The sequence below is a fragment of the Embiotoca jacksoni genome, unplaced genomic scaffold (assembly GCF_022577435.1).
Source record: "Embiotoca jacksoni isolate LCO1_2020_lvr unplaced genomic scaffold, fEmbJac1.0.p SCAF_25, whole genome shotgun sequence".
Classification (NCBI taxonomy): domain Eukaryota; kingdom Metazoa; phylum Chordata; class Actinopteri; family Embiotocidae; genus Embiotoca; species Embiotoca jacksoni.
Window position 1 is genome coordinate 3,183,420 of NW_027185376.1, and position 27,212 is coordinate 3,210,631.

The 27,212-nt window shown below is 42.3% G+C and overlaps 4 protein-coding genes across 11 annotated transcripts in view; all 4 read left to right on the forward strand.

Annotated features, from left to right (window-relative positions):
* Positions 1-11,304, forward strand: part of slc4a2b (solute carrier family 4 member 2b) — a 41,399-nt gene extending 30,095 nt beyond the window's left edge. For 4 of the 8 annotated variants that reach the window (XM_069159637.1, XM_069159638.1, XM_069159636.1 and 1 more), the window contains 17 exons: positions 1,309-1,398; positions 2,472-2,652; positions 2,766-2,901; positions 3,740-3,941; positions 4,030-4,138; positions 4,249-4,433; positions 5,048-5,255; positions 5,333-5,539; positions 5,672-5,820; positions 6,284-6,478; positions 6,915-7,142; positions 8,038-8,127; positions 8,200-8,366; positions 8,777-9,030; positions 9,143-9,312; positions 9,951-10,124; positions 11,067-11,304. In XM_069159637.1, coding sequence (XP_069015738.1) covers positions 1,309-1,398; positions 2,472-2,652; positions 2,766-2,901; positions 3,740-3,941; positions 4,030-4,138; positions 4,249-4,433; positions 5,048-5,255; positions 5,333-5,539; positions 5,672-5,820; positions 6,284-6,478; positions 6,915-7,142; positions 8,038-8,127; positions 8,200-8,366; positions 8,777-9,030; positions 9,143-9,312; positions 9,951-10,124; positions 11,067-11,147 — 2,826 coding nt within the window. In that variant the 3' untranslated portion in view covers positions 11,148-11,304. Of the gene's footprint in view, positions 1-1,308; positions 1,399-2,471; positions 2,653-2,765; positions 2,902-3,739; positions 3,942-4,029; positions 4,139-4,248; positions 4,434-5,047; positions 5,256-5,332; positions 5,540-5,671; positions 5,821-6,283; positions 6,479-6,914; positions 7,143-8,037; positions 8,128-8,199; positions 8,367-8,688; positions 8,753-8,776; positions 9,031-9,142; positions 9,313-9,950; positions 10,125-11,066 lie in introns of those variants that run through there. The other 4 variants (XM_069159640.1, XM_069159641.1, XM_069159643.1 and 1 more) reach the window with 4 other exon arrangements.
* A 2,580-nt stretch (positions 11,305-13,884) lies between these two features.
* Positions 13,885-15,607, forward strand: LOC138204402 (uncharacterized). Its single transcript, XM_069159645.1, has 4 exons — positions 13,885-14,118; positions 14,317-14,421; positions 14,520-14,621; positions 14,763-15,607. Exons 1-4 carry the CDS (start codon positions 13,927-13,929, stop codon positions 14,850-14,852), a joined length of 489 nt encoding a protein of 162 aa, XP_069015746.1. The 5' UTR covers positions 13,885-13,926; the 3' UTR covers positions 14,853-15,607.
* Positions 15,608-19,715: 4,108 nt separating this feature from the next.
* LOC138204260 (B-type lectin plumieribetin-like) lies at positions 19,716-20,507 on the forward strand. Its single transcript, XM_069159382.1, has 3 exons — positions 19,716-19,775; positions 19,988-20,081; positions 20,185-20,507. Exons 2-3 carry the CDS (start codon positions 19,992-19,994, stop codon positions 20,443-20,445), a joined length of 351 nt encoding a protein of 116 aa, XP_069015483.1. The 5' UTR covers positions 19,716-19,775; positions 19,988-19,991; the 3' UTR covers positions 20,446-20,507.
* A 4,983-nt stretch (positions 20,508-25,490) lies between these two features.
* nrbp2b (nuclear receptor binding protein 2b) overlaps positions 25,491-27,212 on the forward strand; it is a 40,754-nt gene continuing 39,032 nt past the window's right edge. The window contains exon 1 of the mRNA XM_069159646.1: positions 25,491-26,206. Coding sequence (XP_069015747.1) covers positions 26,087-26,206 — 120 coding nt within the window. The 5' untranslated portion in view covers positions 25,491-26,086. The remainder of the gene's footprint in view (positions 26,207-27,212) is intronic.

Sequence of the window (27,212 nt, forward strand, 5' to 3'; positions counted from 1 at the left end):
TTTTCTTGTGGTTGGTTGTAGTTAAGGTACAATCTGAGATCTTATTATAAACAAGAGTCAACAAGACTAACATTAAACTACAATTAAGCAACTAATTATTATTTTCATTAGAGCCCAATTGATTTAACGGTTGGTCAATTTTGGCAGTTTATATTGGTATCGGTATCAGTTTATATGTTAAAAACGTTATTTTACAGAACATAATGCAGACAAAGAGGCTTCAGGTAAAACGGAAACTGTTCTATTTGATCTTCTCTTAATTTAAAGTTATTCAAAATTATTACATTTCCTATGAAGTTCACTGTTTCAGTGCACTGATGTCATTTTGAACAGTAAAGTTTAATGTAAAACATCCTGCCTTCATCCCACATTTTTGTCACAAATGTTTGGTGACCACATTTTAGTTAATATAGTTGATAGTTGGTTTTTTTTGTACTTTCTAATATCTGTGTTGGCCCCAAAAGGCCAGAATCGGTTAGACTCTAATTTTCATACTCAATTAATGTTAGCCATTTTTGTAAGGAATTGGTTAAAAGTTCAAGCTATTAAGTGTAGTAAGAAATGCAAATTTGAATTTTTAAGAAAGTATAAAGAAATGAAATAATAACATGTTGATCAAATTCACCCCTCACACCTTTGTGGACATTTTTAAGTCTATTAATACTGGACTGATTATTGAGAAGGCAGACCGGAAATAAGGGAGAGAGGTGTGTATAACATGTAACACAGGGACTTGGCTGGTATATTCTTCAACGATATGAATAAATAAACCTGTTATTTATATGGTCAGAAAATTAAAGACTGGGCCTTTAAATTCAATGACAGTTGTCTTTATTTTGTACTTCACATTTTGCCTAATTGTCTCAAATGTAACTTTAAAATGTGGCAAATCCTCGGAGATGTTTTTGCCGTCTTTCCCTCTCAAGTTTAGCTCTGCCCTTTCTTTTTTTGTTGATGGGATGGGGAGGGAAGGAGACAATTAAAAATGAATGAATGAGTTATTTCCTTTCACACACGGAGAAGGAAAAAAAGAGGGGCGAGAGGAGCTTAGGTAACCAGACCCTGGGAGCTCCTGAGAGAGGCGGTGGATGGGGGGGGGAGCTATGTTTTATTAACACGCACGCATTCTCATGCGCAACGCCGAGCCCCCGGCAGCCCGCTCAGACAACAGGTCCCTGTCAGGTGTTCGTGATGAGGAAGAATTACCTGCGGGTATGTGTGTGACAGTGAGGGGTCGCGTCCTTTGTGCCGCTGTCGCTTGTGTCCGAGTGTCTGAGTCCTCTCCTGCGCCGTCTTTCGCTCCTCCAGTCGGTACCGGTGGTTGTGTACCGCTCTGCCTCGCGGCTGGAAGGCGTCCTGCTGGACATGGACTCCGGTCAAATGGCTCGGTACCAGAAGGTGAGGCTGGGTGACCGGCCAGAGTCAGGTTTGACACCGTGTGAGCGTGATTTCACAGGCATGCAGCAGGTGTATAACGGCACGAGACTGTAGACGGAGGGAACATTTCTTCCGGCTTGTTTTTTGGTTGTTATCACACAGAGGTCTGTGACTGACCAGCATGGTGTTCAATTAATCTTCTTTCAGTAGCGACTGGATACTGACGAGGCACTGAAGACTTTTTAAGGAACTATTTTTTAAGATGTGCCTCTGTGATTAAGTTATAAATCGAGTATTACATTCTACAATGTAGTTGTACACAGATAAGGATATTTTAAAGTGATGTAGGTCACTGCTATAAAGACATATTTTATATTGTTACAACTGTGTTTTATCATATTAGTATTCATATCGGTTTATATTCTTTCTTCCACTTATTGGGCCCACACAAATCCTTTTATCTGCCTACAACTACGTTATAATGTGTTAGAAGTCACCATCTCTACTATTTCGTACACTGCCTATAAATGCTAAATACAAATTATTACTATTAAGCTTCCAAAAAGAATTATTAATAAAGCAATAATGATATATATATATATATATACATATATATTGTATAATTCTCTCTTTATTGTGATTGATTTTCAAACATCCAAGAAACTTTTCTTTTTTTTTCAAATACAGTAGTCAGCTCATTTAGATTTGGGTAAACTCTTAAGCATTGATCTCCTCTATAACACGTTTGATCAATCAGTTATCTTGCTGAAGGTTGAAGTGTGAAATCAAACTTGCCATGAGGGATAAAACAAGAACAGGAAGTGTTTAGTAGAACCTATTAACATCTGTAGGTTCTCCAGTTTGCAATGATGACATTTTGCGTTTGTGAGTTGCGTGATGTCAGATTGCTCACTTGGTAAACATGGTTTCTGTTTTCTGATATGCGAGTTGACAAAGTGCTCCACTGAATCACTAAATCGAGTTGAAGTGGACCAACCTGACCAGCCAAAGTGCTTTACTTATCTGAATGTCGTCATTATGTGCGGACAGTGTGAATGTTTTCACCCACACCTGCGTGATGTCGTCGTTTCCAGGTGTTTGTGGAGCTGAACGAGCTGACGATGGACAAGAACCAGGCGATGCAGTGGAAGGAGACGGCCCGTTGGATCAAGTTTGAGGAAGACGTGGAGGAGGAGACGGACCGCTGGGGGAAGCCTCACGTCGCTTCGCTGTCTTTCCGCAGTTTGCTGGAGCTCAGAAAGGCCATCTCCCACGGTTAGAGAAACAAAGTACATTTGAGTACATGTGGTGTTTTTAATGCCTAAAAGTCAGCAGTGCGGTTCATAGATGACTGAGCTCAGTGTGTGTGTGTGTGTGTGTTTGTGCAGGTGCGGTGCTGCTGGACCTGGACCAGAAGACCCTGCCTGGCATCGCCCACCAGGTGGTGGAGCAAATGATCATTTCTGACCAGATCAAAGCAGAGGACCGAGCCAATGTCCTGAGGGCCCTGCTGCTTAAACACAGGTGACTGGCAGCGGCTGATGCAGCAAATGAGCTGACACAGATTTCCATTTCTCTTAGCACATTTATTAAAGACCAACAACTCCACTGTACAGTTTATAATGATTCCTAAACCTCTATAGACATCCCAAGATAAATAGTAGGTGTTTCAAAATCCTAAAAATTCTGTTACTGACTAAAAATTATGACTCTATGCCTTTTTTCTTGTGAAAAAAATTATACTTTCACCTCATTAAGTCCCTAAATCTCTATTAAATGAATCAAATTGAAAAGGAAAAGCAGTTTTTTTTAACATAATTTGTCATAAAACACCATGAAAAGAGATTTTTTTTTTTTTTTTTTTTTTTTTTTTATTATTATTATTCTTCACATGCCTTAGTGACTGCTGTACATTATGGTGCTGAAGATGCTACATGTATCAATAAAAAAAAAAAAAGTAAAATTTAACTTCAGTTTATCAGCTATTTTTATTATTCTGGCTTTTGTATCAACTGTTGGACTGATGTGTCATGAACAAGGAATTCCTCTTGTCTTCTGCAAGTTGTGGATAAAAAAAAAATTGTCGTCACATTATTTTAAAAAGAAACAAGATTTTGATATTTTTTTTTTTTTTTTTTTTTTTACGTCTGAAAGGGTTTTAAAAAGTCACTAAATGTGTCATGTCAGATGTTTTGGTTGACTCCAGTGACTAATGACTATCAGTGACGTTTGAGTAGTAGACGCTGTTAAACTGCTTTTTATCTCACCGCTCCACGCTTCCTGCTGTTAGAATGCTTCATGCTTGGTCACTGCCTCTCCTCCTGCTGCTCAACCTCTCTCTGAATCTCCCCGCCTCCCCAAGTCACCCGAGCGATGAGAAGGAGCACGTTAGCCATTTCCCCAGGAACATCTCGGCGGCCAGCCTCAGCACTCTGATAACGCACCACCACAACGCCAACCACACCCACCAGCCGGAGCCGTCGGTGACCGACCCCCTCATGGGCACCGCCCAGCCCACGGGGGACGCGGACTTGCACATCAACATGGACAGGACCGAAGCAACGGTGAGTCGGGGTTGGAAGGCGTTCGGCGAAAAGAAAATCCCAGTCACTCGTATTCTCCGTCATCCTGATTTACCTGTGCTGTTTCCAGCAGAAGGACCCGACTCTGACCTTCGGCATGCACCGGTCCAAGTCCAAACATGGGCTGAAGCTGTTGGAGAAGATTCCTGAAAATGCCGAGGCCACGGTGGTCCTTGTGGGTGAGTCACCGATACTCTAAAACCTCGTTCAAACACCAAACTACCACATGAAACGCACCAACTCGTCTTTCGGTGTGTGTAGTTGACTGTCCTGTCTTGCGGTCTCCCAGGCAGCTTGGACTTCCTGGAGCAGCCCACCATGGCGTTCGTGCGGCTGCGGGAGGCGGTGGAGCTGGAGTGCGTCCTGGAGGTGCCGGTGCCGGTCCGTTTCCTCTTCATTCTGCTCGGACCGTCGACCACCACCATGGACTACCACCAGATAGGACGCTCCATCTCCACCCTCATGTCCGACAAGGTGAGCGTTGGTGGTGGTGCAGACCCTGGACCTTCTCTCACTATGTCAGTATAATTTTAAAGACTAGACGGGTTATCGCTCATACATACGAAGGGCGATCAAAAAGCTCAGAGGCTGTTCCTGTTTCGCTCAAACAGAGCACAGCACGGTGATGCACATATAGCAGGGCGAAGCTACAACCGTCATGAGTAAGTATTCCAATTGACGTCGCTGAGCACCCGAGTTAAACGCGTTTTTGTGACCACAAGTTTGTACAAAAAAAATAGAAACACAATAAATGTACACTAAACCAGAGCAAGCCTCCCATGTAGTTCAGTGTATTTTATTACGGAGGCTTTATCACATGGCATTCCCAGGAAGTCCTCTGTACTGTCCGACACCTTCTGCTGTCCTCCAATTATCGATGGAAATTCATTTTCTTGTGTCCTCGAGCCGTCAGTTGTAATTTTATCAGCCAGTCTGGGACCAGAATAGAAAGGAAAGGGAAATGATGTTGATTGCGGTGAGATAAAGTGCCAGTCAGTCCCTGCAAACAAGTGAAAAATAACTGCAGTTGTTGTCGGTTCCCTCCCTCGTGCTTATTTTCTTTGCTTACGTCTGATTCGCTTAACCAGCAATTCCACCAGGCCGCCTACATGGCAGACGACAGGCAGGACCTGCTGACTGCCATCAACAGCTTCCTGGACTGCAGCGTCGTGCTGCCGCCTTCGGAGATGGGAGGTGACGAGCTGCTGCGCTCCGTCGCCCGCTTCCAGAGGGAGATGCTGCGCAAGCGGGAGGAACAGGAGGTCAAACTGGAGCCTAAAAGCTTTGAAGAAAAAGGTGATCTTTTCCTTCTCGAGCCGTAAATTTCACTTGCTGCTATTGCAATTAACAACCTGACCCGTCCTGTCGCCCAGCGGCCCTCCTCAAACCTGTGAAGAAGTCAGACGACCCCTTGGAGCGCACCGGGCGCCCCTTCGGTGGGATGATACAAGACATGCGGCGGCGTTACCCGAAGTACTTCAGCGACTTCAAGGACGCCCTGAACAGTCAGTGCATGGCCGCCGTCATCTTCATCTACTTCGCTGCCCTCTCTCCGGCCATAACATTCGGGGGTCTGCTGGGTGAGTCTGTGTTCACCGTCTCCTGTGTCAAACCCTGTTTTAATAATGACGGCTCCGTCAGCAACCTGTCGATGAGCCTTCGACACCCTGCTTGTCTTTATCATGGTGCTAATTGTGCGTGCGTGTCGCTAGGCGAGAAGACGGACGGTCTGATCGGCGTTTCGGAGCTCATCGTGTCGACATCGGTGCAGGGGGTGATCTTCTGCTTGCTGGGGGCTCAGCCGCTGTTGATTGTGGGCTTCTCCGGACCGCTGTTGGTCTTTGAAGAAGCTTTTTACAGTGTAAGTTGATTGGTCAGTTCACTTTGTGTCTGTGGATAGAAAACAACAGCCGATAATTTAAAAAAAAAAAAAATCTTTCTTTCTTTCTTTCTTTCACCTGCAATTCTGAATTTCTGTAAATGAATTATTCTGTATCTGACAAAGAATCTTGTTATGCCATTAATATTGTACTTTTCCTAAAATCGTTCTTAAAGAATAGAAAACAGCGTGGATGTTTGTTTCATGTAAATTTCCTTCTCTGTTTCCTGTCGTTGACTCATTAAAAGAACAGGCAGAAAATGTCCCAAAAAAATATGAGGCAAAAAAGTGGTAAAAAAAAAAAAAAAGGCAGGAATCACAGTTATCATGTTTTTGTATTCAGCACTTGAACAAGAAAATGTTGTTGTTGTTGTTTTTACACCGTTCACTTGTGAAAACATGAATCAACCCACAGTTGATTTTATGTTTTTTTGCGTCCTCACAGTTCTGCGACGCAAACGGCATCGAGTACCTGACGGGCCGCGTCTGGATCGGGTTTTGGCTCATCGTCATCGTCATCATCACGGTGGCCTTCGAGGGCAGCTTCCTGGTGCGCTTCGTCTCCCGCTTCACCCAGGAAATCTTCTCCTTACTCATCTCCCTCATCTTCATCTGCGAGACCTTCATCAAGCTCGGCAGGGTACGTCCGAGACCCTGAAATAACAACTCCTGATTACCGAACGTTTTGGTTGGCCCGCTGCGGGTTTACGTCGGTGACGCTGAACTGAGCGGACTGATCTTTGGACCGTATTCAAAACTTGGGGTCGAAATGAGTATGTTTTTCTAGCAGGCGCACCTGAAATCTTTTCTGATTGATTGGCCTTGAAAGTTAAATGGATTGAGAGTTTGAGCTATTATCCGGGCTTATGAATTTGGGAAGATTTGCTATTTTTACAGTTTCATGGCACAGACTTGAAAGGCGTTTGGCTTCGGGTTAATCTCATTTTCCAGAAATTGTGGTTGTAATACATCGTAATCCCTCCTCGGAAAGTAATTACAGCCCGTGTACGTGTGTTTATGGATTTCAACGGGCACTCTTATAGTGAAATGCTCAACGTGAAACCTCTTGTGTGCAGATTTTCAAGGAGCACCCGCTGAAACGCTGCTCCCTGAACAACGGGACGGGCGGAGACGCCTCGGCGGAGAATATCACGCTCGTGCTGAGCGACAGCACCCTGCCGGTGACGATGAAGGTCACCGGGGAGCCCAACACCGCGTTGCTCTCTCTGGTTCTCATGGCGGGAACTTTTTTCATCGCCTTGTACCTGCGCAAGTTCAAGAACAGCGTGTTCTTCCCTGGAAGGGTGAGAAGCTACAATCAGTCGTTTAAACATGAACCCCTTCCTTCACTTTGGAAGGAAATAAATGGTGTAAAGATTTGATCCTGATAGAAACTGAATTACTAGTTGTGAAATTGAATCTCCACTAAGCACTCACTGGGGGAAGATAAATACTTCTGTATTGGATCGGATACGTTCATTAGTTTAAATGAATAATTCTATCACGCGCGGACCAATTCAGATAGACTGTCTTCAAATAAAACATTTTAGTGTTGTTCGTTTGAATGTTTTTCACATGTCAACATTGTTTTCAGTGTTTAGGTATTCAGTTGCTTATAAAATGCAGATATTACTTGACTTTATTTGTTAAAATACATATAATTTCTTAAAAATCGAATTACATCCTTTGACCCTGTAAGATATTTTTTTTTTAAAAATAGGATGAACTGCGATGAGCAATCTTTAATGCTGTAGATATGAAAGGTTGGTTCGCGACATTATTCAATTGGAATGTTAAAATTTTTCTAAGCACTTAAATGAATGTTTGAACACTTTGTGAACATTTGGTGATGCCGGCTAGCTGTTTCCATCCGTCTCCAGTCTTTGTGCTAAGCTAAGCTAACTGGCTGTTATCTGCAGGTTCATATTTAACATAAGAGTGAGAGAGCCGCGAGAGCCGCATCGTGTTTCTTAAAATAAGAAAATTAAGAATGTCTTTTCTTGTTGTCTGATCGGGTTTATTTAGTAGCTGTTCCTCTGCTTTTCCGTCTCACCACGTGACCTAAAGCTGCTATATGAGCCTCTTGGTGAACTTGTCAGTAGTTTTGAGGGGCACGTTTGTAAAATCTTTCTAATTTTGCTTCATAAAATACATCAAGTTGCCACTTGTGCCCAAACTGTCTCCATCTGCGATGTCTAGTTGCGCAGGATGATTGGAGATTTCGGGGTACCGATCGCAATCCTCATCATGGTTCTGGTGGATTACAGCCTCGAGGACACGTACACACAGGTGAGATGACGCATGTTCTTTATGCTAAAGATTATAAATCCGGTCTTGCTGAGGCTTTGACTTTGTGTTCAGAAACTGAGCGTTCCCGAAGGTTTCTCTGTGACGAGTCCTCTGAAACGTGGCTGGTTCATCAACCCGCTCGGGTCCAACGGAGCGTTCCCCATCTGGATGATGTTCGCCTGCTCTTTTCCCGCTCTGCTGGTTTTCATCCTCATCTTCATGGAGACTCAGATCACCACGTAAGTGAGACGTGACTTTGCGTTTGTTTTTTGGTTCAAGTTTGCGGGATCGTTCGCTAAACTCGATAACTTCTCAACTCTACGACCTGAAACCGACGTAAAGGGAATGAGTTGAGTTTCCTTGAGCCACGCGTAAAAACATCTAACGCGTCCGTCTGAATCGCCCGGTGTGGAAAAAGCCCCGTCGGGAGTGGCTTTGAAAAATTCTTCAATTTTTCCAAACTTCATTCAGCTGGTGAATGAAGGATTGTGAATGTTGTCCAATTTGTATGGGAAGTCAGCCAGTAAACCCTCAATAAATCAAAGTTTAAAATATGCATAGATGAGCTGCTCGGCTCCCCGCTGTCGCCGTGTCAACAAAGTCCACCTCGGCTTCTCAAAGAAAGAGCCTCTTCCGTCTCTTTCGTCAGCCTGATCGTCAGTAAGAAGGAGCGGATGTTGCTGAAGGGTTCCGGCTTCCACCTGGACCTGCTGCTGATCGTGGTTCTGGGCGGCAGCTCGGCTCTGTTCGGCCTGCCGTGGATGGCCGCCGCCACCGTTCGCTCGGTGACCCACGTCAACGCGCTCACCGTCATGAGCAAGGCCGTCGCCCCCGGTGACACGCCTCGCGTCCAGGAGGTGAAGGAGCAGAGGGTTACCGGGCTGCTGGTCGCCATCCTGGTTGGTGAGTGTCGAGACGCCGAGATATCTTCTTCATTTGAGTGCTTTTAAGTTCCTGTTGGGTTTTTTTATTTTCCTTCAGAGTTTCTCCACGCTAACCTCCACCTCCTCCACAGGCATGTCCATTGTGATCGGTGACCTACTGCGTCAGATCCCCCTGGCCGTGCTGTTTGGTATCTTCCTCTACATGGGCGTGATGTCGCTGAAAGGCATCCAGCTGACGGAGCGGATGATGCTGCTCCTCATGCCTCCCAAGTACCACCCTGACCACAGCTACGTGCGCAAGGTGAGAAGAGGGTGACGCCACAACTTAGGAAACAAAGCAACAGAGGTTTCAGATGTAAGAAATAAGAATTTAATCAAACGGTTGAAGTGCCGATAAAAGAATCGCACTTTTTCGGTAATAAAATAAACAATAAAATATCAGTTGCAAGTGTTTCTTAGCAGCAGCAGCAACAAATAGAAGAATTATTTTTTAGGATTTTTTTTTTTTTTTTTTTTTTTTTTTTCAGAGGGAATTAAATGTAGTTGAAGTAATTGCTCATCAGGAACAGTGTTGAATTTATTTTTTTTTCATTTCGGACTAAAACATCAATAACTATTAGGGTTGCAACGAATTATTTAGGGATTTATTAATCTGTTGATTACATATTTAGGGATTTATTTAATAAAATGTTGTAATAAACTGAGAACTAGTGAATCATTGGTCGGTTTTTTTTTTCCTAATTGACTTGAAGGATTATTGAATGATCAGCTTTTCTTAAGCAGTCTAACTGCATTTTTTTTTTTTTTGAACCGCAAAATATCTGAACAGGTGTTTCTCCTTTTAACGGTGTTACGAGGGTCACTCAGTCCTTCATTGTCAATCTAAACGTTGCTTTAACGCCGGTGAGGATTCACACCGATGACCTCTGTATCCTCCAGGTCCGCGCGGTGCGCATGCACCTCTTCACCTGCATCCAGGTGGGGTGTTTGGCAACTCTGTGGGCCGTCATGTCGACCCAGGCGTCTCTGGCTTTCCCCTTCGTCCTCATCCTCACCATCCCCATCAAGATGTTCGTCCTGCGACGCGTCTTCACTCCCCGAGAGATGGCATGTGTAAGTTGACCACAGGGGGGCGCAATGGGCTGCTTTATACACCTGCCTTCGCCACCTGAGCTGCAGAGCCGCGCTGCGGGTAGTAGCCCTGCAGTTGCACCAGACAGCAGCCTTATTAAAAGGAGTACATTTAAATTCTGTGATGCCGTGGTTGGTGGATTTACTGATAATGGAAATGGCTTCATTTTTTTTTAGTTAGAAAGGAGATTTACTCGTGGATTTACGCTGACGTTTGGGAGAATATAAAGGAATATTGTAATGGTGAAATGGATTATTGTATGCGGCTACAGAGTAAAGTCATTGTTATGTATTTATTATAATCTTCCTTCCCCAGGAGCTTAGAGGATTAATAGATTATGTTATGACACTATGCGAGTCAACATTTTAAAATCCCACCAATCTTTTCTCCTGAAAACAGGAACCACGAAGAAAAGCTCAATCATATTTTGGATTGCTGAGACAACAAATTAAATCTATGTGGCAGCTTATTTAGCTTTTAAATTTTTTTTTTTTTTTTTTTTTTTTTTTTTTTTTATTGTCATATTGAATGTAGCTTTGGTTTTTCTAACGTACGTTTTGTTTAACTACGATTTGTTTTGTTTTTAAAGGGCGGCATTCACACAATATGTTTAAACTCGGTGACACGTCGGTTGCGTTGTCTTTGATTGTTCACTATCTGTTATCAGCAGACAAATATTTACACTACAACCGCTGTGGTTTTACAGTCCAAGGAGATGGATTCTTGAACTTTGTACCAAATTTGGTGACGTGGAAAGGCATTCTGGGAAACGTAGGGGATCGTTTTAGTGGGCTGGCTTTAAAAAGGATGCAGAAAATGAGCATTTATATATTAAAAAAAAGATTTTAGTAAAAGAGTAACTTGTTTGTGGAGCTTTCTACATGTTCAGGGCAGCGATTCTGACGTCTCTCTCCTTCTCCCAGCTGGATGCAGACGATGCAGAGCCCAAGTTTGACGAGCGCGACTGTCACGATGAGTACTCTGAGATGCACATGCCGGTGTGACACACAACCGGCCCTGCTATTACCACTCGACTCCTCCTAGCGAACACCAAAACCTGTCAGTCACAGCCAGCGCAGTCCTTCAAACTTGAAACACTCATAAAAAAATTTCTGCTTCGATCAAAACCTCTCATTATTTAAGTAGCTTTTTTTTGGGGGGGTGGGGGAGGGAGGGAGCCGCTGAACAGCAGCACGAATCAAATCCAACTGAGGAGTTCAAGCAGTCGTTGACTTTTTTTTTTTTTTTTAAACCTACATTTCAGGGGACAAGAGATTCCAAATCAAATGTTGTGAGCTCGAGCTCAAAAATGAAATGCGTTAAGAGTAGATAGTTTTGCAACACTGATTAATTTTTTTTTTAGCCCTTAAAGTTTGCTTTGACTCACATTGAATATGTGGAAGATATATAGGATACATTCCTTTATATTAACATGCGAGTTATTGCTCTTCAAGTTTGTCGCCTTTTTTTATTTAATTTTTTATGTTTTAAGCTCACCAAGCGCCTTACGAAGGAAATACAACGGTCTACTAGGAGGTGTCTTTGTTCCTCATTCTGTCTTATTTCAGACAACTGATCACTTTACCTGAAATGCGAAGCTCGTAGCACTTTTTAAGATACCCGATCAGAACAATGTATTATATGTGATTGTTTCATCTTCTTAAATCCCTTAAAGAAAAAAAAATCGACCTGGCTTTAGTTTTGTTCTTCATGATCCGTGACTAATTTTTTAGCCTGTCCTTCTTTAAGCATGTGCTCAGTGTAGATGCTGGTGGAGCTCTAATGTTGAATTGTGTACCTGCGGACGATCACCAGCAGAGGGCGATATTGGAGGACTGTTATGGGTCTGTACCAAAAAAAAAAAAAAAAACAGTACATAAAAATGCAATTTCTCATCACACCAATGCCAAGATATATATCATGTTCCTTTTCATAATTTTTTTTTTTTTATAGAAAAACTGGGATAATAAACACACTATAAATTTCTCCGTGGACACGTTCAAGGCACTAATGTAGTTTGTTCTGGGTGCGGTCGCTTTATGGGAATTCGCTGTAATTTATTGGTTTCTTTTTCAAAGTGCCAAATGTGTCGTGTAAATAACTTTGTGGTCAGAACAACAAGCTGCAGTTCAGTCATCTCTCGTCGTTTTTGAAGGAGTTCCAGCTTAAATTAACATCTTCTTGCTACAACATTCCTAATTTTTGGGCAGAGACTAATTGTTTAAACATTTCATTCGCGCTCACGTCAACTCGGTCAACCAAATTTCCACACAAGCTGTTTAGACAATCTCAATATCCATGTATTGCTGAGAGGGAAGGCTTTTAAAAATATATATGTATTTTTTTTTTAAAGTTTTTTTTGTTGTTTTTTTTTAGTTTTATGTAATGTTGCATCATTGTGACATGGATTGGTTAAAGCTTTGACTGTGTCAAACAACTGAAATTCTCGGTCTGCTCAATTATGTATCTCAGACACTACTCTTCCCTCCGAGCTGTCCCGTCGCAGCCTGACAGAAGTTGTGATCTTGTGCCTGCTCGGTGTCACGAAGTGGCACAAAATCACAAAATGCCTGCGGGACCATGAAGTGATCAGCCTCACGCGTCTTCTTCGTCCGCAAGGACGGCACACGTTGCAATAGTTTGCACTTTCGAGACACTCGCAAATCAAACGCCTCTTCGTTATTTATCTGTTGCAACGCGTGGCATCATTTCTGTTTTTCAAAGATGTATTTGGAGTGCATCAGCGAACCTTTTTACTTTTTAAAACAGTAAATGCACACGCACTCGGCTGCACCGTGGCCATGAAGGAGATGTTTATGAGAAGCGAAGTACGGTGTCGGTTTTGTGTCTGCTTATCGTGCCTGTGAATTTCAAAATATCTGTCAAAAGTCATGAGATGCTGATTTTAAAATATATGTAGATCCATTTCAAAAAGCAACACAAAGTCTGAGAGGCTATTTGCTGATGTTCCCTTGTACATTAATGGTTCAAATATTGATGACAAATAAAAAAGTTATTTTCTATTTATCCCCTCTGCCCTGTTGTATTTTTCATTTAAAACCACCTGGAAGAAGGCCGGATAGAAGTATTTCTGTCGCGCGGTTCATAAACGACCCGTTACGATAAGAGCAATAAATATTTCAAACTTTTAACAGGATGAATAAACAAAACTTGACAGTTCTAACACGCTAACGAGTATTTAGTTTAAAGTGTCAGCGTGTTGACGTTTGATTGATAGGAATGCCGTTGGTTTTGCGCTAATAGATAAAAGTAAAGAGGTGAAAACGTATTTAAACGTGTCAACGGGGTGTTCAGGAAAATGCACACTTTGCGTGTTCTCTGCACGAATTTGATACTGCAGGAATCATTGTGTGTTTTGATTTCTATGGACTTCTAAAAGCATGCGGAGATGAAATGAAATAGGACCACGCGAAGAAGACTCGTATGGTAAAGTGGAACTCTCCAATAGAGACTCAAATGTCCCCGCCCTGTTAAAACCATTCAAAGCGGTTTAGGACTCGTGGCTCTAGTTCCTTTTGACAACATTTTTGTGATCTGCTGCATCAAATACAGAACTGAGAGGAAAATTAAGCGCAATAGTCTTATTTTATTTTATGTCCCAGTAAAAAAAAAGAAAAAAAAAGAGGGCTGGATGTTCCTTTCCGTTCAGGAGAAGAGCGCAGCGTGGGTGGTGCCTTGTCATCCACCCCCCCCACACACACACACTCCCCCCTTCTCTCCCCCCCGTTGCCAGTGCCCTCATTTCAGGCACAGGGGAGAAGGATGGCTGCTTCCTTGCTCTGGTTGTTCAGCGTTGGAGCTTTGTTGTTTTCCTCGGATGCACAGGACGATTACGGTAAACTTCGTGAAACCTACAGGAAAGGAGTGGATCTGGCTGTGGAGAAACTCGACGCTCACGCTGGGGTCCAGCATCATTTTCTCTTCTTCAGAAGTGTCGCAAAGTCAGACTCGGAGGTACTGCGCAGCACGCCTTTTATAAGTCAGCATTCGTCACTTGTTTTGCACACAGACGCGATTCCTGTCATTTATTGCGAGTCAAATCCTCAGGAAAATCTCAAATTATCAAAGAATGTGTTTTTATATATATATATATTTTAGCAAAAACTCCTCAAGGTTGTCTCAACTTATTCAAACCTTCTGTTTTCTCCTCAGCCTGGATTTGACGTGACCTACGTCTACCACCATTTCTACCTCAAAGCCACCGTGTGCCAAAAAGGAACCGTCGACTCCACGTCGTGTCCGTTTAGAAACGACCGGGTGAGTTTTCTTTGATTTGCTGAACTCAGAAATGTGGAAAGAGGGCGAAGGCCTGCCCTGACATGTCCGTGCTCTTTTGTCGGTGTTTGTTCATGCAGCCACTGATTGACTGTGCAGTGTGTTACAAAACATTCAGAGGAGACATCGAACCGCGCCCCAAACCGTACGTCCACTGCGTCCACAAACCGGCGCTCACGCAGGTCAGTCTGTTCCACTTTATTTATTTATTTATTTATTTATTTACCTTAATTTACCTCTTCTAATCCTTTTTTTCCCCATGAATATTGAAACCAGATTTTAAATAATAAAAAGGGTTTCTGACTTTATTTTCCGTTTGACAGGAGATGAAGACGACCAGAGTGGCTCACTGCAACGCGCTGGGTTACAGCAGCGGATCTCCAACTCTTCTGTTATCGACAGGAACCGAATAAAAACGTTTTTTTTTTCTTAGAAGAACGTGCACGAGGATCGTTTGCTTTTATGAAAACTAGTTTCAACCAGAGTCCGATAACTAAATTCTTGTTAATGCGCACCTCACCTGACCTTTTTCCTCTCCGCAGTGTGGTCGTTTTATTGTTTTCCAATGAGACGTTCGTGTCACGTGTTCAGAAATTTACTGTTTAGTTCAAATGTGGAGTTTGTTTAACAAAATACAAACAGAAACATTTTAATTTGCCGCATATTTGTGTAGTTTATGTACATTATTGGCATGAATGAGCTACTTTCACCTAATTTGAACGAGGTCAGCATTTGAAAAGTATTTTAAAAACCAAGCTATATTAGTCTGCCTCAATAATTACTTGCAACTTTCCTGCCTCGTCTCCGCACTCCCTTCAAACTGTCGCTCACAGAGGCCGAAGCGTGGCTATTTCACGCTTTTCTGTAGTTGGTGGGCGTGTTTATTTTACGTTTTGTCACGTGATCATATGTGTTTTTTCCACATTTGAAATTCATGTTTTCTTTCTGTGAGGGTATCCTTCCTGAAACTGTGGTGATTGCTGTCTTGTTAGATGTTTATGTGAAGCATCCACGTTTTACAGTGAAACATCTGTGCAGCAATGATGCTGTTTAATCTGCATCTTGATGTGCCGCACCTGTCGGGTGGATGAAGTGCTCGCTCACATGGGTGTCGATAAATTTGAGAACAGTATTTGGGAGAAATAAACCTTTTGTGTCCTTGGAAGAAGTGTTTTTACTTAAAGTGAAAACAAATCGGTTTGGTTTATTGTTTTTTTTTTTTGTTGACTCTACTTGGTATTGAGTTCATTGTGGGTCAAAAATAAGAGAAAGGACTTGTATCCAGTTAGTTTTCTTTAACGCTGCGCAATTATTAAGGGACCTAATGAAGCAGAGCCAAAAGAGTTCACTCCGGCACCGTGATCCCCGCTGACCTTTGTGTTTGTCTTCGGGCCAAAGGCTTTTCACTGCCTGTTAGGCCTGTTTCCAAGACTTGGATTACTAAACCGAGCCTTCCATTGTGGTAACGTTTATGGATACCAGTTTAATTCCACTTCTGGCAAGCGATTTCTTCTTGGAAACTCTCCAATGAGAGCGTGTTTTCTGAAGAACAGCCCTAATCCGTGTCCGCCCAGGGTTTTACGGGAAATTGGGGAATTGAAAGTAAACAGGCCTGCTGACGGTCCAGTGTGCTTTAGTTTCACTTGTTACTCGCCCGGCCATAATAGGACTTGTTTTGGATGCGAGTATTGATCCCAAGGGAGGGGAGGAGAACAAACCCTCTGAGGACAAACTGCTCTCCTCACTCACTCACTCGGAGGAAGATGGCTGCTCGGTGGCTGTTTCTGGTCTGCGCTGCTGCGTCTGTGCCGTTTTCTGTGGATGGCCAGGGGCTTTATAATGAGCTGTCCCCTAACTACAGGGAAGGAGTCGATCTGGCATTACAGCAACTCCGCTCCCACGCTGGGGTGCACCACCATTTTCTCTTCTTGAGAAGTCTGGACAAGTCAGATATCGAGGTAAACGTCTTGAGTTTTTAAAATTTGATTTTTCAACTTCTTTTACCAGTTCTTGTCCCGAAGTCCTAATCTGTACTTTTTTTTTTGAAGCGCATTTATCTGCTTCATAATAATTACTGTTGATTAGACGACGCTGTAAACGGAAGATAAACTCCCCTGAACGTCTGCGGGAGAACACGGAAGGTTTTTCCATTAAGACTGAAAAGGCAAACGTTTATTTGTAATCTTAAAAAGAGAGAAAAATGACTGAAGTTCTGCTTTTGATTCGTCCTGGTTTCAGTTTCTTGGTCTCTCTGTCTTTCTCTCGCTGCCCTCAGGGGAATCTGGGTCACACTTGTTTTCCCATCTGCACTTTGACTCTTCAAGTTTCAACATGTTTTCAGCAATGTTTGGTTTTAGGGAAGAAGAAGAAGAAGAAAAAAAAAAAAAAAAAAGTGACAGCGTGTGTCTTTGTGGGAAAGTCCAGATTGAAGAAAAGTTTACTTTTTCCGAACACTTTCCACATTCGGACGTTCATCAGTGTGAACTGGCACCGTATTTTATATAAATCTGGCACAAAAGTTAAAGATGATCTGATTACAATTTGGTGGTCAAAGGTTAAAGTCAAAAGTTACCGAGACGTCACAAACAGAATTTGATGTCCATAACTCAAGACAAAAGCGAATTAACTACAATTAATGAATTAAAGAGCACAGTTTACTTGAATTAAGTGAATTAAGAAGTAAACCATTCTTATTTTATCTGCGTGACTGATTTATTTGTTATTTAGCCCTCCTTTAATTGTGTTAGTTGAAATTGGCGTTTAATTTTTTTTTTTCCGAGCCTCGCTCAAGTTCTCTTCTTACATTAAACGGTTCTCTTATGCATATTTTTTTTTTTTACTTCATTTTGTAATAAGCAATAATTGTCTTTTAACATCCCAGACTTTATTTTTGCTGCTGTTGAAAATCCCCCTGTGCTCTCTTCCAGTCTGGCTTCGGTGTGAAATACCTCTACCACCACTTCTACGTGAAGCCCACCTGGTGTGCCAAAAATACCAACGAGTCGGACCCTCGGATTTGCCCCTTCAGGAACGACAGAGTGAGCAAACGTCACAAAGAAAACCGTTCGTTTTATATCTATCTGAACATCGTCCTCGTGATTATTTATGTTTCATTTCTTCACAGCCGCTGATGGATTGTGCAATTTGCTACAAAACATTAAATGAACGGATGGAAACCCTCCCCAGGCCCTACATTCACTGCATCCAGAAACCGAGACTCACAGAGGTATCGTCATAAAATGCTTTAAATTATTCTAATGATATCAAAGTTTGCGTTGGTTTATACATTTTATTAAGGTTTTTTTTTTTTTTAGGTTTTACTACTTTTTGTTTTGTTTCTCTTGGCGATTCTCCCCATGAGCATGTTAACAAATGGCATCCATTGAGTTGCATGAAATCACTTTTATCTTAGAAAATCTCCAGGCGCTTAAAATTTAAAAAAAAAAAAAAAAGTGCATCTCGTATTTCATCCCGCACTTGTCTACTTCCCAAGAACTTTTACAAGTCAACAATGGTGCTTTCTGCGTGCATTTTTCTACATGCGAATGATGCGTGACCAAACATTTTGATGTGTTTTAACTTGTTTCAGAAAATGAAGATCACCAGGCTGGAGCACTGCAAAAAAATGAGTTACAACAGCGGCGCTCCGACGCTCCTGTCTGTGTCTACTGGCTAAAAAAAATACACGTTTCCTAGTGTAACGTGCTTTATAACATACTCTATGTGCTTCATCCCTCTTTTACTGCTGTGTCACGTTAAATAACTTCCATTAAATGCTGGTAATCTCGCCACCCTTTGAGCTCCTTTCTGTTTTACATTTGTCCCTCCTTTGCTCATAAAGTCACTGTATTCACGATATAACAGAAGGTATACACCAAAACCGTGTCCGATTTTATTTACTGTAGCTCAGGTTGATCTGCGAACAATACAAAACTGCAAACTGTTTTTATTGCCCTCAAAAAGCTGTGCTATAACTGGCTTTTATGTGGGTTGTGTGCAGACTCGTTGGAGACCCGCATTATTCATTGGCTGGATGGATAGCCATCCCTCCACAAACAAACTCACTCTTGTCTGCCAGCGGGAGATAGGTGGGTGTGCTGACAGTCCAACAGTGATAACACGCACAGATGTCATTAAGCTGACATAACTTTAATAAAAGTACATGAAAATGTGAACCTCTGAGTTATTTTACACAATGAAGCCAGCTGAGTCAGCATGTTTCAGCACAACCAGCGACTCCGAACCAGCACAAGAGAGATTTTCTTTCCATTTAAGATTTGTTGAATCAAATAATAAAGTGTTTGAAAGCTCAAGTCTTAATTTCTTTTCTTTTTTTTTCTGCGTACACCATTTAATTTAACATCCTTGTATCACTGCAACAGTTTGTTTCTTGTTTTTCGACAAAGGTTTATTCTGTAACATCACGGAATATAAAAATATACAAAGGAGAGAAAGAAAACTTCACGTGTGTTTCTCTGTTCATTTACTTGCTAATTTTACTAAGATTTGATGCAATATGTTGTATGTAGTACATAGTATGTAGTATGATTTCATACTGCTGGGTATCTTGTGAATGTCCCTCTGGTACCAAATAAAGTTTTTTCTTATCTTGTACATCCTGACGTATCAATTTAGTTGTTGGTCATATTTGTTATTAATAATCTGAATCTGACAAGTCACTAATGTTTTTCAAATAAATGTAGTGAAGTAGAATTAGTGGTAGAAAATATAAATTCTCAGCATCTCAAAATTGTACTCACACTAACATGAGTGCAGCACAGATCGTACTACTTTTACTTAAATAAAGGATCTGGTTCATCACAGCTAACGTCAATGAAGGCATATGTTTTGTGTCGTAAAAAAAAAAATCCTCCAGTTAAATGACACCTCTCCCTGCAGGGCTGACTTGTTAAAAAAAAGAAAAGAAAAGGTCAGGTGGGGTAAACTCACTGTGTCGCTTTCATACTTGTCAGGTTAAATCCTTCCTGATGGAGCCTGTAATGATCATGACAGCTCATTGGTATTTCGTGGGTTTTCTTAGGTGATGAATGGGGGGTGGGGGGGGATGTAGGTGTATTTTTTAGGCAACTAAAATACGTTTTGTTGCTGACCACCATCCACTGCAATGCATTGCTGAGCTTTTGTGCCAGTACGTGCTAGGGTCGTGCCAAACTTCACCTGCCGCAGGTGACTGACTGTGGTTGGCCGTGAGGCACCCACCCACCCACCCACCCCCTCCGCCCCCAGCTCAGGTATATAAAAATGCCTCTTGTACCTCTTGCACATCACTTCTTTGCCTTTGCTGCTGTCCGACTCAGGGTGAGACGTTCAAGCCTGTAAGTACTCATGCTTCACTGTTTAATGCAGCATTGTTGGAGTTTTCTGTTAAATCTGTGCAGGAGATCTGATGTTTGTCGTTGGTATCGAGATTTTTTTTTGTCACTAAAGTTGTGCAAGAAGAACATGAACTCTTATTAAGTGTGTTTTCTTTGATGGTGCACAAATAAAACGGACTTTTTGACACATCAACTTTGTTTTTTTGTTGCAGAATCATGAGCAGGAACTTCATGTCCAAAAATGATGAGCTCCGCAGGGGGGACTCACTGGTGTCCAACAACGGGGAGTGGAAGGCTGTGTTTCAGGTGAGTAACTCATCACGATGCATATACACATGTGCAAGAACAAGGAAGTGAGTGTTTGGAAATGTGCACTCAACATCTCTTGTTTTTCCTCCTCTGCCTGCAGGATGATGGTAACTTTGTCGTGTACGGCTGGGAGCCCGTGTGGAATTCGTTCACTGCAGGCTCAGACGTTTTCCGCCTCTGCATGCAGGCCGACTGCAACCTGGTCATGTACAACAAGGATAATGAACCCAAGTGGCACACAAACTCGGCCAAATCCGGCTGCAACATGTGCCGTCTTCACCTGACCGACCAGGGCAAGCTGGTGCTGTTCAGGGAGTGTGAAACAATTTGGACGTCTGCTAACTCCAGTGGCATGAAGTGATGCTTTCAAAAATCATTGTGTGTGAAAGTTAGTCATTAAAACAACTGTTCACAATGCATAAACCAGTTCTTTTTCCTTTTCTTTCCTGTGAGATCAGACTAAAGTATGGCTCTGTAATTGACTTTATCCATGTGGTGTTTAACTTTATATGATTTAAATAATGTAGATTTCCAGGTCTTCGTGTAGTTTTAATATGGGGTGAGAGTCAGACTTCCCCAGACTGTGATTGAGCTCCTTTTAATCAGCTGTTTGTAACTATGAAAATGGACCACAAGATGTCACTCTAATCCTACTGTAGTATCTGTTTAGCTGCATCAACCTTTATTCATGCGGAGTAGTTGCATATTAACTGTAAATTCCCCCTCGATTAATCCATAGAAGAAGAAAAAAAACATTTAATATTTCTCATTTAATGACAACGTCAGCGTTTTTGTTCTCCACAAAATCTTAACATCACTTCAGATGAAAATATCATCACGACCGTCATTTGAACGTGAAATAAAACGGATTAGATTGAAGAATAGGAAGGAAATAGGCATATTTTCTAATGATAATAATCTTGGGGAATTATTGCAAGAACAAATGAGGTTTTGTTTTTTTTCCGATATTACTGCATCACGTAAGAAAATATATTTTTCCACCACAGCTGCACGAAGAACGTGTATCTCCACAGCTCTCCCTTTGTTCAGTTAGGCGAGTCTCTCTCACATTTTTTGCAGTGATACCGGGTTACAGCATCACACAGGGCAAAAATAATGCGATTTGTGCCTGTCAAAAATCGAGTTTAACCGATCTGCTCCTAAAAATACAGAGACAATGTTTAATTATTAAAAAAAAAAAAAAAAAAGTAAGTTTGGAAAACTAACAAGAAGTCTTTTTACAGTATTGATATATTCAGAACAGATTTTGGGCCCTGAAAACAGGCCATCTCTGTATTATATACAGATATATATATATCTATCTAACTAACCATCATAACTAACGTCGATTGCTATTTCTCCTCTTTGTTTTTGCTGCTGTTTATGAAACCCCATTTTGTGCCCTGGATGCGGTTCGTCTAGACGTCTCCATTGTCTGCTCCACTCGGCTCCTTGTGCCAACAGTAAATCTCATTAAGAGCGCGAGGGACCGGCAGAACAGGGGCTCACTCTCTGTGAGCACTAAAAATAGAGAAAGAGGGCGATTGCTATATGCAGTGGATCTGACTGTGATCACAGCTGAACTGTTGATCCGTGCTGCCTCCGGTCCCCGTTTCCTCTCAAGCGCTGACGGTGAAATGACGTCAGTGACGAGGCGTAAAACGTGCTGGTGATGGAGTTAGAGCACAGGAAACATTTAAAAGAAGTCACTGCAAATACTGAGGGGTGAATCTTATTTAATTATGCAGATGACCACCACCGGCTCCTGAAAAGTAGCACGGCTTGCTGCGTTTTGACCCAGAACCACTAGATGGCAAACCGGGTTTATATTGGAAAAACTAATTCTCATGAAGTCACGTATACGCCTCAGCTTGATACTGAGAAACACAGACCGAGTACCGTATTATTTCTGAATCGGGCACGAAGGGACAAAAGTCGCAGAGCTGCAGAGCTGTTGCAGCTTTTAGCTCTGACGGCTGCAGAGATCTGGATTTAACCCTCGTTTTCCTTGTTTAAATTAATTTGTGGCCATTTCATTATTTATGAATGTGGGCCATGTGAGCACATCGTAAACTAAAGAATAACAAGCTGCGTCTTTTCTAAAAACGCATGACCAAACATCGTCTACTGTGATGCAGTGGGGCTTTTTGGGGCCCTTGAGGGTTTGAGGCTGTTGGGCCTTGGGTAACTGGTAATCCAGCCCTTTTTAAAAAAAAATTATTTTCTAGAAATAGACCTTTTATGGCACTTCATAGATATAATATCAATGAACTGGATTTAATTTGTCTGATAGTGTCGGCCTGTTAATGTACCTACCGTAACTTGTCGATTTTCCTTCACGGTGGCTCGCTGCCACGTGGCACCGTGACGGTGGGCGATGAAACTGGAGGTTTGAACTGCAGAACTTGCCAGCAGCTCTTTCTGCTGAACAATTTGTGTGTTGTTACACTCCAGAAAACTCCAGACATTCAGGGCTGGTTTTACTATAAATCATGGAGAAGAAATTGATGCCTTATTGGTATCGCATGTCGTTCAAAAAGTAACCGGCATTTTCAAAGTCATAAGACTTGTGATTTTTGCTTTAAGTCATGAAATAGGTGGGGATCGTACCTCAGCCATCTAGGTGAGAGAGAGCAGTGCTAATCACTGCACCACCTATCTTTCTGGAAGGCCGATAGCATTGTGACAAATCTTTGGCTCACTGCAACCTATAACTCCACCGTCCACAAATATTCATTCAAATGGGACCAAAATTGCCGCAGACATTCTTTGGATAGTAGATATACGTGTTTTCAAGGGGGGGTCTGCAGTGATATTAAATATCTTCCTGTAATGTGAATGCAAAACTTTTTCAATTTCACCAAACGTTTCAACTTCACTAAAAGTTGAATCAGCATCAACAGGTGGAATTTGAACCATTAATAGCAACCTTGGTGAAGTAGAATCTTTTACCTGTTGAGTTAACCAGACTGTCGGCTGAGTCGCTGGAAGCTCTGAGTGAACTCCGTGAAACTCTTTCTCCTGCCGTGACTCATTTTCAGGCACCGAAGATAGTCCAGCGGTCTATGATGCCGACTCGGAGCTGGAAACGACCTCATGAAGACACGGGTTCGAGCCCCGCCGAGGTAACACCACACAAGGTTCACGGTTTACCCGCCGAGGTAACAACACGCAAGGTTTACCCGCCGAGGTAACACACAAGGTTCACAGTTTACCCGCCGAGGTAACAACATTCACGGTTTACCCGCCGAGGTAACACACAAGGTTCACGGTTTACCCGCCGAGGTAACACACAAGGTTCACGGTTTACTGAGGGCAAGTCCCCTTAATAAGCCACACGGAGGGCAAATCCCTGTAAGGGTAAGCCACATGGTTCACGGAGGGTGAGACCTCCTAAGGCGAGTCTCTCTAAGGGTAAGCCACACAGGTTTGTTTTTGTACATACTGTCATACTAATACCAAACCAAAGGTCAACAACAATACAAAACTCAAACAAAAAAAAAAGTCCAAAAGAGACTTTTTTTTTTTCTCTCTGTATGCTGCTATATACAAATTTAAGTCCAAAACAGACTTTTTATTTTTTTCATTTTTGCACTGGTTAGAGCCTCACAGTGAGAAGTAACTTGAGTTCATGTCAATTCAGGAAAAGGTCAGTCTTCAAGGTCTAGTTTTAATCTGGTGCTTGTATTTCTATAATCATAGATTTCTTTTCCACCACTGGAGCTCTAAACAGAGGCATGTTGTACCACAGAGTTTCCTTTATTAGGTACAAAAGGCCCTTTCTCTTTCTATTAACATATAAAAGCACATGCTCTATTAAAATGTAAAAGCACAAGAGAAAGAGCCCTTCTCTTTCTATTAACATATAAAAGCACCAGGAACCTCTGGTGGCATGATCTGGTTTAGGTTCTGGTTTTTAGTTCCTCTTAAGGATGGTATGCATGTGCTGTGATGCATGGAAAACTCTTGTCTTTAGACATCCAAGGTCAGGTAAAGGTCACATGCAGCACAGAAAATATGAATTATTTGTTAAAGTTTTCATCTCCTCTCTATGATTACAGAACATTGAACATTTTCAGCTGCCCAGAGGCTGTTAAAGTTAGATTTACTGGATCAACACCTCAGATACGCCTAAAGGTCTCATTGGTACGAGTACTATGCTGTAATCTAAAATGTTTATTTTCTCCACAGTGCAGAAATGATCGACTGATACCCTCCAACAAATTCTTGTGTTGTTTATATTTCTTACAGATCTGGGCTTCCATGTTTTTTCAGTATTTACTGTCCTCCATCTCTCTTTAGTAGTCTACAACAAACATGACTTCCATTTGTGTGTCTCACCTAAAAAAAAAACTGCAATTCCCAAAGTGGAGGTGGAGTTTCTGCCACCAGGGTGTGCACAGGTATTTTACATACCGCCAGTGAGCTTCAAGTGAGACCTCAAACACTGCAAGGATCTGAGTGTGCAGGAATCTCCTGTTTGTTTTGCAGTTTCAGCACTTTATCAGAGATTTATGAGGTGCGGCGATGGTCTTCTTGCATTCGGATGCTCGTACGTCAAGATTTTTCCACCACTGGAGCTCTCAGTGATCCTCCAAACAGAAGTCATGTAAGACCACAGAACCTCCATCTTATCTTTAGATAGCCTGCAGTATAAAAGTATCGGGTGCCCAGTTCAGGTTTCAGAGTTCGGATTTTGTTGGTTTGGTTTTTTTTGTTGAACTAGATAAACTGCATTTATTCTCAAAACAGAGAAGAAGAGACCCAAACCAAAGGCATCAAATGATCAAAGGACTTGGAAATATAATAAAACCTTAGAAAAAAAAAGATCGTGCAAATTAAAAATTAAATAGAACAAAACATAAAATATCATCAAATAAAACCCTAAATAGTTTCACCTAAAGTTTTCACTGAACTAAAAGATGCCATTGGAGGCAATATAACTTATTTCCATGGGGGTTTGTTTGAGGTTTATCGCTTCATTGATCATTTAAATTTACAAATAGCTATTTATTGACATTATTTCATGTTGAAATGTTTTAAACGGTTTATTAGGCATTCATTTATCAATCTGAACAAACCATTTAATTATCAATATTGTTTCATTTATTATAGCCAAGTTTGGCCTTTAAATTTGAGTCCCCCTTTCCTTAAACCGGCCTGCCCGCAGCAGTTTCTAAGCCTGCTGCTCTTCTTGCCGCATCGCGGATTATGTCTTGTGTATTATATTCGCTCCAGACTGATGTGCCGGTCTTCCTAATCTGTCCTTTACGTTTTAACTTTCCAGTTTAAACGAAAAGGTTTCTGCGCCTAACGTGAATATCTGGTGCGCCCGTTGCGGCGACATTACGGTATTTGGCCCCATCCCTCTGCGCACCGTGCCTGGCAGGAGGAAGGAGCCTACGGCTTCAGATCCTCAAACACAAGGCAAGTGAGGCGTGTGGAAGATGGTTCCGAAAATGAACTCTCCTCCGTGAAACAGACTGCGGGCGCGCCGGATTCACCGCGACTCATCCGGTTTCTCCGACCGAGCTTTTAACTCCGCGCCGCTTCACTGTAAATGGACAGACAAGCAGAAAACCATTTCGCAACCTATTTTGCGTGCAGTCTACAGGGCGCGTGAAGTCTGGGATATATATATTTTTCCACCCTGCTCCCTCCTTCCAGCCTCACGCTTTGAGTGCCTCCCCTAAAGGTGGTGTTTGGATCTTTTCTGGCTGGGGGGGGAAGCGCTCGTTTTTTTTTATTTTTTTTTATTTTTTTTTAGTCGTAATCATTTGCCTCTGCGAGATGTTTTGAGCGCCAAGGGGGCTGAGAAGAGCGGCTGGTATCGTCTGGAGGGTGGGGGGGTGTCTTCACTGCGCAGACAAGCGGCGGAGAGTCTCTGCGCTGCCGCACGTTTCGTCTCCGCCACCGCGACAAAACACAGGACGAGAGCGAGGACGGGGAGGGAGGCAGAGGAGCAGGACTGGAGTGGAAATCTGGACACATACGCCGTAAAAATGACGATGTCCGTCCCGGAGAGGAAATCAGGATCGGAGGGGAAGGAAGAGGAGAGCGAGGATGAGAGCGAGATCTTGGAGGAGAGCCCGTGCGGCCGCTGGCAGAAGCGGAAAGAGCAGGTTGGTGTGTGTGTGTGTGTGTGTGTGTGTGTGTGTGTGTGTGTGTGTGTGCGCGTGCGCGCGCGCGCGTGTGAAGCCTATACGTGGTGTGCGTGAGCGCGTGGGTTTGAACCGCAAGCTCCCCGATCAGGAAATAAATCAATCAAGCCTACTCTCTTTGGTCAGCCTGGACATAGTCTTAGTGTTACGCAATGTCTGAGCCAGGCGGGCGGTATTATTACCCGGCGCTGTTTTGCACCGTAAATCTCCCCTCAGTGACAGATCCATTGATCTGCTTAGCCCACATAAGATCTGTCTCAGTAGGTCCGGGTGACAGTTTGGATCCAAAAACCCGAAGCCAGTTTTCAAACAAATAACTTCTGTTCCGCTCACTTCTTTCCACAAACATGTGGGCAAGTCTGACTCCTTCACTCTGAGGCCCTTTAAAGCATGCAGCTCTCACAGACAGCACGAGGATTATTGTCGAAATATATTTGATGGTAAGAGGGGTAGTAGTTCAGCACTAATGCAAAGTCAACTCTTGTTTTATTAGGGGAGCAAACTCTGGCTGGGTCGATTAAATCCATCAAGCCAGTCGACAGAAAATGACGTGGCAACTATTTTGGTAATCAAGGAATAATAATTCGAGTCACTTTCATGCTGAGATGTCTAACCCGTGTTGTCTCTGTCCTGTTTATTGGGAGAATATTTCGCTTTTCTCCTCTTTATATCGTCGTAAATTGAATATGTTTTGGACTGTTTGTCAAACCAAACAAGCAAAGTGAAGATCTTGGTTGTTTTTTTTTTAGGTATAATATAGGAAACTGTGATTTTTAAAGATGAAATTCAGAATTAGTTGATCAAGAAAACCAATCGGTCATTGTAGCCCTTCACAGTCATTTTTATGATCAATGTTTCTTCTGCTATTTAATCATTGAAAAAAAAAAAATGCAGTGAATTCTTCAAACGTATTCAGTTTATTGTCACATTAGCAAACGGCCAATCTAAAACTGAAAGGCCAGAACCA

Coding starts and splice junctions, on each gene's coding strand:
- LOC138204402 (XM_069159645.1), top strand. CDS start 13,927: ATGGCTGCTTCCTTGCTCTGGTTGTTCAGCGTTGGAGCTTTGTTGTTT. Junction 14,119..14,316: donor TCGCAAAGTCAGACTCGGAG/GTACTGCGCAGC, acceptor TTTTCTCCTCAG/CCTGGATTTGACGTGACCTA. Junction 14,422..14,519: donor GTCCGTTTAGAAACGACCGG/GTGAGTTTTCTT, acceptor TTGTTCATGCAG/CCACTGATTGACTGTGCAGT.
- LOC138204260 (XM_069159382.1), top strand. CDS start 19,992: ATGAGCAGGAACTTCATGTCCAAAAATGATGAGCTCCGCAGGGGGGAC. Junction 20,082..20,184: donor AGTGGAAGGCTGTGTTTCAG/GTGAGTAACTCA, acceptor CTCTGCCTGCAG/GATGATGGTAACTTTGTCGT.